This window comes from Pleuronectes platessa, chromosome 2, assembly GCF_947347685.1.
Source record: "Pleuronectes platessa chromosome 2, fPlePla1.1, whole genome shotgun sequence".
Classification (NCBI taxonomy): domain Eukaryota; kingdom Metazoa; phylum Chordata; class Actinopteri; order Pleuronectiformes; family Pleuronectidae; genus Pleuronectes; species Pleuronectes platessa.
Window position 1 is genome coordinate 15,757,704 of NC_070627.1, and position 10,731 is coordinate 15,768,434.

Here is a 10,731-nt window from a genome sequence, read left to right on the forward strand (position 1 = left end):
GTTATCCCACATGTTTTTTTAGAGGACTTGCAGTACTCAAGCAGCTTTCTGGGTCAATGACATGTGGCTCATAACTATGTACTTACAAGTATACTGCCTCAAATAATGACTGTTATAGTGTCATTCAACCTGCCCCTGTCATCACAAATCAACCTTCGACTTCCTGAGGTTTTCAATCAACCCTGACCAGGACATGTTAAAATATTGGTAATAATAGTTAAATGATTCTTAAGTGGTGACACTTAGAAAGTGGTCTAATAACCCCTGTGTTCATATAAAATAAAAATTATAGCTCTGCCTTTGAAAAAAAAAGTCAAAATCGAACAGTGCTTCATTTTGCTCAATTCTATCTTCCTCATAATTCCAAAACATTTACCCGTGGAATGTATTTGGTGACTGTTTTGGATCAGTCACAAAATGACTGTAGTGATGTGAACCAATACGTGTTAGGATGTCACAGTCCCTTATTCATAGCATTGATAAAACCTGACCTTAATGAAGAAACTGAAATAATAGGTTTCTACACAACAGTGACCTTTTCTTGGATACCTTTTTGTTATACATTAAGTCTTAAACTTTCTGGAGCTGGAAGGGCATTTGATATTACTACTACTACTACTACTACTACTACTACTACTACTATTATAACTAAAATATTGCACAAATATGTTTTTTTCCCACAGGCATTTTAATGTCAACATTTGAAATAAATAAATACAAAAAATGCTCATTATGTTGTGATCAGAAGACTCACAATAGTGTTTTTTGGGTGAAGCAGGCTAAGTTCAATTTTTGTTTCAACACAATAAATATCACTGTTTATAAAAAATGCTATGGATTTGCTAAAGGTTCAGTGTGTAGAATTTAGTGATATTTAGTGGTGAAGTTGCATGTTGCAGCTGAATACCCCTCACCTCCACCTCCCCTTCCAAACATAAGAGAACCTGTGGTAGACTTCATTTGTCATAAAAACTCAAAGGTTTTTAGTTTGTCCAGTCTGGACACAGGACCTGCTCCTGATGTTAATATAACTGTGTTTCTGCCAATTCAACATCTGCCAATAGACCCCTTGACCTAAATTGTACACACTTGACTTTTAACACTTACAAACACTTACATGAGACACATTGTTTTGAGCACATTACTACACAAAATGCCTTTTTTATAATAGATTTACTGATGAAGTTAGTTTCTCGCTCCCGTCCACAGAGATACCGTCCAGGTTGGTGAACAAAAGGAAAGAAAATCTTTTATAAATCTCTGGCACCTCTTTGCTAATAACAAACAACTGTTTAAAAACAATTTTTAACTTATTAGGAAACAATAGCGTCATACAAGGGCGCCATCTAAAGGCCATGGTATAAAATAACACTGTTGTCGCTTCAGGCATGAGCGTATCATCGTCTTTCGTCGGCGTGCACTGGACAGAAACGCTCCTCATCCTCCTTCTGGTCGGAAGAAAAAAAAAAGGCCGCTCTCAGTTCAGGTAGCAGAGAGTTCCCTTTGCCTCAGACGTGATTAATCACTCACAAATGACACAAAGGATTCTGGGTAAGGGGCGGGGTGAGCAAAACCATAACACAAACAAGATAAAAACACTGCAAAGCAGCCACACCTTTGGCACGACCAGTCAGTCACAGAGCAAAGGTACCTCGCGTAGAAACGCTCTGTTTTCATGGAGCATCTGTTGAAATGAAACCCAGTGGTAAGTGTCTCTTTGTCGTCGCTGTAGGTGACGCCTTCTTCCCAGACTGAATCACTGTTGCTTTTCCAAGCTCAGTCTTTTTTTGGATAGTGCAAATTGAAGGAGGACACATCCCTCTGCTCACATTAGAATAGAACAATGAAGTGACTGTCAAGATGCTACCTGTCAAGAGTTTTTCCCAAAGCTTGGTCTCCATGTTCCATCCACTGAAGAATATTTAGCCGGATAAGATTTGACAAACACGAAGCAGAATCCCTTCATAACCTTGAATCCAGATGATGCTGTGATTGAAGTGTGGAAACAGGAAGATACGCTTGATACTATTTTCTTCACTCTAGAAGAGCGTCTGGACTTCTATACCAGGCTTCGGGATATTTACATTGTCAGAGGATTTGTTAGTTCAAAGCTGAGAGGCGTGCACGGACAGAATGAATATTACAAAGGCTTTCAAGGGAAACTTATCTGACGCGACACAGTGGAGGTCTTTGGCAACTCAGGAGGAGCAGAGGAACCGTTGGATAAAGAGGGGGGGTGGGGGGCTAATTATGAGTCAAACACTGAAATCGGTTCTTGAAGAACAGGAGGCCATTTTTCGTGTGTGTGGCGTCAGAGGAAGCCGGCGGGTAACGGAACTTGGCGTAAGTCTTGTCGCTCTCCGACTGGCTGACCCAGGGCAGTTTGATTTTGGTTGCGTGATTTACAATGACGTCGTCACAAGAGCCCACATGGAGGGATCCCAGGCCGTCGATGAAAAACTCTGGAAAAAAATAAACCGCAATAACACACTCATTAAAACTCAGTCACTTAATCAGTTACAAAAAAAAAACAGATTCATCGTACATCAGTTTAATAAAATAAGATATACAAATTAAATCTAGAATTACCACCCTGCCATTGTAAGCCTCTACCAACCAGTGCAGCTTTGAGAGGCCAGCATGACCTTCACCACTGACCTTTCACCAACTAATTGGATCAGTTCATCTGTGTGGCCAGCCTAAAGTTTGTACCAAATTTGAAGTTCACAAGGAAACAAAAATGTCATGTCCCGGTGACCTTGACCTTTGACCCCAAGTCCATCTTTGAATCCGATAGAATGTTTTGACCCAAAATGAAAAAAATTGCCCCAAGACCTTCGTCAGATATTGTGTTCATGGCCACTGGCTGTCAGTGGCCCTGAAGCATAACAAGTGTGTCAAAGACTATGTGGGTTTGATAATTCACTCAATATAGGACTCTTATAATATAGACAGGAAGAAATAAGAATTGTGAAGACCCTAAAAATGTTGGGGGGAAAAGGGGAAATTTGTAAATTGAATTCCCATTAAAGTAATGCTTAAGGTGCGGACGAGGAAATATCACAGTTTTATCAACTTTGAATGATACGATCTCAGTAGCTAAAATATGGTAAGACTCTTTAGAGCATAAATCACCAACAGGGTGGGCTGTTTAAATTAATACTTTTCATTACCCTGAAGGAATTCCTGCTATTTTTTTTACATTACATCTTTTGATGTCATGAGATCTGTGCTCAGGCTCACAATGCAGCCTCTTCATAGGGTTAGGGTTAGGGTTATCTTCCGCACCCTGGAAGATTTTGTTGGTTGTTTTTCTTAAGAGACCAGGGGGACTTGGTTTCTCCCTTTTACACGTGTCAAAGTTCTGGTAAAGCGAATGCTCTATAGAATCATTAAGTAAACTTGTTTATTGCAGGAAATGTGTTAATGTGGATTAGTGTGGAATTGGGATGGAACGTTTGCTTTCATAACTATTTGATTTATTGATCAATTTTCATTTAAGAAATGCTAATAAATAAACCACAAATCACTTGCCCAATCTTTACGGTGAGTTTATTATGGAGGTAAATGCAGGTGTTTCACTGTACTCACCAAGGTGAGCTACTCTGGTGAGCCGCGGGTCAAATCCGACCTGCTGGACTTTGTCGGTGCGAGCCAGAAAGAAGTTGATGACGCCGTCAGTGACGACACAGTTGGGGAAGCCTTGGATGACTTGATGAAATCCTCTCCTCAGGTGTAAACAGTCACCATCCTCCTCCCCTGGCTCGATGGAGATGGTCTGTCTGTAGGTGGCTGTATACCCTGTGGCCTCCCGCACTGCACCACCCACCTTAACACACACGCACACACACACACACAAACATACACAATGATGTCACGGACATCCCTGCAAAAACATCACCGTTGCAGTCATTGAGTTTATTTGTCTGTCTCTCACCAGATCCAGCGTGGTCTTCTCCAAAACGTCCACCAGCTTCTCCAGCTTGGTGTTGGCTGTGAAGATGAAGTCGTCGTCCACCCACAGCACGTACTTTGTGGTCACCTGGGAAACGGCCAGGTTCCGTCCCGCGAACCATCCCTGCGACACGTGACACCGAACATGAGTTTCAGAGAGCATCGAAAGAAATGACTGTGGGATGTCAAGCAGTCCTCACCTTTCCAAAAGGCATGATGTAATGCTCGATGTAAGGCCCGGAGATGGTTTGGGGATTTTCGCTGTCATCAGCAATTACTATGGTGACAGTGGGATAATATCTTCTGATGCTGTCGATAAGATCTTGAAGCTTATCGTAACGCAGGAAGGTCTTCGTAGCTATGGTAACGAGGGCGCTGACATTGTAGTCTGCAGGGATGGAGAATAGATAGAACAGATAGAAGGAAGTTTAACTTTTAACCAAACAGCAATAATATCAAACATAGCGATGACAAGTGCAGGTGTTGTGTTTTACCTCCTCTGGATCCAGTGTTGTACAGTTTAGGCGTGACACCGTGACGGATCTTGATACTGAAGACAGCTTGATGACCCTCTGTCTCGAACTGCACTAAAAGAACCAACAAGAACAACCTCATATAATCGACTGGTGTAACTGGATAGAACTGATCTGCTCCACAGTGGTTAATATGGGGTTTGCAGTTAGACATCCGCAAGTGTTGAATCTCTTATTCATGCAGCCTAGTAACAACATAAGATTAATATTAAATGAGCAGCTGTCATATGCAGGCAGGTTTGGTCTGATTCGAATGTTGCCTCGAATGTAATCAGGCTTTATACCTGTTAACCCTTAGAGAGACACACAGACACACACACACACACACACACACACACACACACACACACACACACACACACACACACACACACACACACACACACACACACACACACACACACACACACACACAGTTCAGACAAAGACACACATATATGTAGTTCAACTCTCCACACGTCTCTTCACTGCATCTGCATAAAAAGCACACGCCTGCAACTGTTTCTTTTTCTTTCCCGCTCTTTATTTCAGAAGTCTCGCACGGTTTGATGTTCATCACAACTGCTCGTACAAATTAAAGGAAAAATGTCTGAAAAATTCTGAGCGAGCGAGTGGGCGTGGAATGTGGTTTCTGAAATGTTGCCGGAGAGGAAGAACACAAATATCTCCTCTTTCCACTCCTTTCCTGTTTTAGTAAATTGTTCATGTCCTGCTTTTCTGATGTTCTGGGCCTATTCATGTTGTAGTGAACATGTCTGACCTGGACAATCTACTGCTGCGGTCTTCATATGCAAAAACTCAAGAAAGTGTCAAATTTTCCAGACTGTTTCTTCTAAAACTTGAGTTCACTTACTGCAGTTTCTCTCTTAAACTATGTTGCTAGACAATAGTACTTGTTGAGGACGTCCTCAGCAAGTACTAAGAGACAAGATATTCAAAACACAACTCTCCATAAAACCACAAATCTTTACGAAGCCAAAGTGTCTTCATTGCCACCTGGTGGCTTGCTGCAGTATAGGTCATAAATCTTGTCTCATCCATGTTATTGGATGGGACATGGACTAAACTAAAAAATGTTAAATAAATGTTTATGTCATTTTAGGTATATCTTATTTTATGTTCAAGTGCTCATTTTCCTGCGACTCCATCCCCCGATCGCTACAGGCTCAACATGCACAGGTTGACTACATTCGTATCGCTTCATTTGATAGTGGGATCAAGTGGAGACGCATCGTCCGTCTTTATAAACGGTCTGTGGATGATACAGACAACATGAGCTGTGTTTGAGGCCTCACCTGTGTCGGCCGTGCTGGGGTGAAACAGAGTGTTTGTGTAGGTGACAAACTGCAGCTGTCGGTTCAGGTTCGGCAGGAGGCTGCTCGACAGAGTCATGTGCATCTCGCCATCACCTTTGACTTTCACCCCGTCTACCTCTGCTGCCATGTTCAGCGTTCCCAGTGTGGCAGTGATGTTTATCTGCAGCGACGTGGAGGGAAAGCAGATTAAACGAAAACCCAGGGGAGATCTGAAACATGTGGACATATTGAAATACTCACCAAGTGACGGTCTCTGGGAATATCGTGTAAGGCCAAGCCTGGAAGCATATGGAAACAATTCACAGACTTAGTTGACCCACTTCCGTTGCTTCTGACAGCATTCAAATTAGCCACCGAAAAAAACTCCAGCTCATTGCTGAGAAGTGTATAGTAACTTTCTCAGTGATGAGTTGCCTGGGTAATAGCTGTTTTAGAGACACATAAATGAATGTATTACATAACTGTGTATTAACACTAATTTGTGATCGTCTTGGCTCATTGATGGTGAGCAGCTGAAGTTAAACAATCACACACTAGTCAGGTCACTGTTATTTTGTTTTAATTTAGTTATCTCAGTGATTTTGATAATCTTCTTGATTTGTTTTTGAAAAACTCATTTTGAAATGCTCTCTAGGCTTTTTAACTGTGTTGTTTTAACCTTTATTAAGTCTGTTATTAACCTTTGTAATTGTTGGACAATGATCTAAAGTATCATAGAAGTCCTATGCCCTCCTTCACCGTCTCTGAAGTACTACCTGGGATGATGATTGTTTTCAGGGGCCGGACCTCCACCCCCTGTGTTGGATACTGTAAGGGATTGTTGGCCTCTGCTACAATGAGAACATCTACAGGTGTCTCTGACCTGCGGAGACATGTTCACATGCACACTGAGCATGAAGCTGCAACAGCAACATACAACCAAAAACACAACAGAATAAAAGGACACAAACTGCAGTGAGTGGGTTTTGCTCTTTGAAAATATAAAAAATGACTTGCTACGAGTTCTGTCGCAGCTAAAAATAGAAGACCTTGTCACCTTGTGATTTTGTTCTTGACTGAGAAAAATCTAGTAGTTTAATATAGGGAGGAAAGAAGATGAGCAATAAAGCATTTTTCTTTTTGATCTTTTAAAAAGCATTGATGTTGTGTTCAGGTTCTCCTTAGGCTGGGAAATGAATCCTGAATTATTGTTGGGGGGGTTCTATCAGAGCCATACAGACAATTATTTAAATGCTTTTTACATAGTGGATTTTGCTCTGTGTGCATAACCATTCTCCTCTCTGGCTGTGTTGTTTTACAGTGCTGCTCACCTCTTCTGGAAACTCTTGTACTCTTTGGACCGTCTCCTCTTTATTTCCTCCAGCTCAGAGGCCTCAAAGGCAGTGTCCAGCGGGTGAGCCGACACCCGCGGGAATAAGAGTTGGGCGAAGGGCAGGTTCACTCCTCCACTCTCACCCTCACATATGCACCCATTACGGGCCAACAAACTGGATGGATCAACAGAGACACAATTATGTCAGGGACATCAGGTTTTAGCTCAGGCTCAATCTATAAAACAAACTAACTGGTCCTGTTTGAACAATTACCTTGCCACACTATCCCTAATATGAAAAGGGATGTTGCCTAATCGGTGGTCTGGTTCTGGGAGCCTCTCCTCCAGACCTGGTCGCTGCCACACATCCACAGTGGTGTAGGCCCGGGTGGGCCAAGAATGAAGGAGGGCCAGTACCAGAACTATGGACGCCAGGATGGCAAGCAGCACCGTCTTCTTCAGGGACCTCATTCTAAAAACTGGCAGAGACAAGGACGATAAGGTGGTGGCTGTTGTGAGTGAAATGATAAAAAGCTTATTCTCATCACAGCTCAACTAATGTTCTTGGTTTAAGTTAACACTCTTGGTCTGGGTGCCCTACATCACCCCATTTTGACAGAGAAGATGTTATGCTGGTTTTGTGGTCGAGCTGAGTGCTAAACAGGCTGAAACCAGACAAAGTAAAAATTGCATGTGTTCAAACACGTATATATTCTTCTTAGAAAAAAGAGCAATATGACATCTGGATATCTGTTGGGTTTTCAGAATTAAAACAAAAAAATGGAAAATGGATGCTATCAAGACTTATTATTATATACGCTTGTTTACTTACCCGTGATTTCTTCATTCATAAAAATTGCCTGAACTTGCATGTTCCTATACAATATACACAAACATATGAAGATTCCCTTTTGCTTTCATCTGGAATTGCCTCTGCTACGAACTGCAATGGCGTTATATATCAATTTATTTTTCTTGAAAATTTTTACTACAGATAAACATTTCCACAACTGCCTGTGTAACTATAAGAAGTATTCAAAGGAATATTTACCCAACTGCCTCTATCCAGTCAGTGAAAGGGCATCCTCTGTGGGCATCTCCAGAGACCATGTAGATAGTCACAGAAATTGGTGAAGACCTTCCCCATCTGAACACAAGAGGAAATCAGTTAAATTAGTAGATTCAAATACAGAGGTAAAAAAGGGGTTAACTCATAAAAGCATTTTAAATCAACACACAAAACACAGACAAGCTTCCATATGGTGCCTCGTCAGCTCTTTGCAGTCTTACAGCCCCCAGGAGATATGATATCCTCTTGGGTTGAGAGGGTTGACCACTGGTGTTATTGTGGCAAGCAGGAAATAATCAATACAAGGGAAAGATGGAATGAGCAGCCAATCAACTCAGCTGTTTTAGAGCTCCTTTTAAAAGCACCTTGTTATGTTCTATTAGTGATGTAGGCAACACTCAGTGTACAAGTATAATTTACATACTATATTACCAAATTCATTATTCTAAGCCACCTCTATCACTGATGGAAGCACAAAAAAGTTTAATATTTGGACATTTACTGTAATACTTCATTTTTAAACTCTCTTTATAGGTAATTACTGGAATGTTCATCCAATAAAAGGGGTTTTAAGCGTTTTTACTTAACGATCAGTCAGTATCTTTTAATAAACTATAAATCTCATTCGACTAAAATGTCTACAATTAAAAACAGATGTCAGAGAGTTTGAGAAATAAATTTAAAATGACCAAGAGTTACCAACAAATGAATTGCTTAGTACTTTGATGGTGGATGCTGATAGGAAGCCAAAAAGCCGAACTTTATGAGCTAAATATGAACCCGAGGGACATGGAGACTGAGCCAGTCATTAGTCTAAGTGTATTGTCCAGTGTACCAAACTAACATGGACGTAATATATGCAGGCAGCTTTCCACTAAGACCCTTATAAATAATCCAACACATGTGTAAATCAGGCCTCTCAGACAGTGCGTTACCCAACCCTTTGGTATAGGATACAATGATGACTGTTGTCATTTAGTGTCATCACCATTATCTCCATTTAAAACTATGGTTGGTTATGGTCCATGGAAGACTGTAATCTGTGATTCATTATTAAACAGAATGAATGAATAGGATACATATTGCACCCAGATACAGCAGGAACAGCATTGTGTAAAAACAAAGAATAAACAGAGCAGGTCCGAGGACTGATCCATGTGGGACACTGTTTGCTATTTGAAAAAAAAATCAGATTTTGTAGATCCTATTGCAACACATTGTCTGGATAATTCTAAAACCAATTGTATGTTATTTCAGCAAAATCAATATTATGAAGGTTTTCTTGAGGAAAATCCATAATAAACTAAGCTAAACCCCTGAAAGATCAATAACAAATGGGGTGCAGTGTTTCTTAATGTCTCAACAACATAATTGTGCAATAAAAAAAAAACAGGAGTGGTGACAGTAACAATGCTTTGCTTCTCTCTAAAACCAGATTAGTGTGTACTTAACACAGAGTGAGATTTAACAATTGATTTTAGATGGAGATTTCCGTAATATTTGCAAGGCATGGTAATTTAGAAATAAACCCTCTGTTTCTTGTTAAGCGTAGCTGTTTCACCTGCACCTTCATGTAATGGAGTCTCATCAGCATCATTCCAAACCATGCAATCTGTCAGACATATGACAAATATCGGGAGGCATGTTTTAAAAAGCGAGGAAGAAGTGTATCTTCCCCAGCTGAATACCAGTAAGCCATTAGTCATATCACCGGAAGAGAAGAGATGTTGTTCCCTAAATAGGATGAATTCATTCTGGACTATTAAATTGCCATATGCTGCTCCCCTCCCTTATTGTCTAATATCCTTAAACATAAGAAAATGTCAGAGCAATGTATTCAAGTGTCCAGATATCCGGGCCAGCGAGCTTCAATGGCCGGCTGCATATGTAGCTAATAAGCTTCATTGGACCTAGGCCTGTCATCATCATCCTACCTTGTGGTGAAGAAGACTGCAGGGAAAAAATAGCATTCACACAAATCTTGATCCCTTACGTGAAGACGCGCATCTCCTTTGAATGAAAGATCCGCTCCATTAAAGCATTTTACCGACTCTCATCTAGGCTCCAAAAGAAAAAGCCCCACGCCTTTCTCTCCTCTCCACATTTGGTCTGGCAGTCGTCAGACGTTCAGCCCCAGAGACGGTGGAGACGGATGTGGCCTATTATTGCAGCCCAAAAAAATCATATGCGGGGGGGGGGGGGGGGGCTCACCTCAGCACAAAGACTCGCTCTGTAAAAGCTGTTTTGTTTCCATCTCCCGCGCTGCTGCCTGCGAGGAGGTCGGTGGTTCTGCCGAATTTGCTTCTCGGAGCGTTCACGGATTTGGATCAGATGCGGGAGAATGCGGCGGTGAGGAGGCGCGTCAGGCGGCCGCAAATCGCAGCGGCACTGCGGGCTGTGGACGGACGCTCCCCCTGCAGCAGCGACAGCATCACCACACCTCCACCCAACACACAGCGGTCAATCACCGGGCTCCTCCGTGCGACTGACAACAAAACGCAGTTCTCCTGAACTGCACATGACCGGCAGCACTATTCCTGTGCGTCT

The 10,731-nt window shown here is 41.7% G+C and overlaps 1 protein-coding gene across 1 annotated transcript; it reads right to left on the reverse strand.

Moving 5' to 3' along the window:
* Positions 1-2: 2 nt before the first annotated feature.
* On the reverse strand, positions 3-10,342 carry b4galnt1b (beta-1,4-N-acetyl-galactosaminyl transferase 1b). The gene is made up of 12 exons (XM_053435509.1): positions 10,119-10,342; positions 8,167-8,262; positions 7,390-7,594; positions 7,114-7,290; positions 6,559-6,665; positions 6,044-6,081; positions 5,783-5,963; positions 4,449-4,541; positions 4,155-4,342; positions 3,938-4,078; positions 3,592-3,829; positions 3-2,462 (listed from the first exon to the last, which is right to left on the reverse strand). The coding sequence occupies exons 3-12, from the start codon at positions 7,584-7,586 to the stop codon at positions 2,245-2,247; spliced, it is 1,578 nt and encodes a 525-aa protein (XP_053291484.1). The 5' UTR covers positions 7,587-7,594; positions 8,167-8,262; positions 10,119-10,342; the 3' UTR covers positions 3-2,244.
* Positions 10,343-10,731: the final 389 nt, after the last annotated feature.

Coding starts and splice junctions, on each gene's coding strand:
- b4galnt1b (XM_053435509.1), bottom strand. CDS start 7,586: ATGAGGTCCCTGAAGAAGACGGTGCTGCTTGCCATCCTGGCGTCCATA. Junction 4,542..5,782: donor CCCCAGCACGGCCGACACAG/GTGAGGCCTCAA, acceptor TGGTTCTTTTAG/TGCAGTTCGAGACAGAGGGT. Junction 4,343..4,448: donor CAACACTGGATCCAGAGGAG/GTAAAACACAAC, acceptor CCATCCCTGCAG/ACTACAATGTCAGCGCCCTC.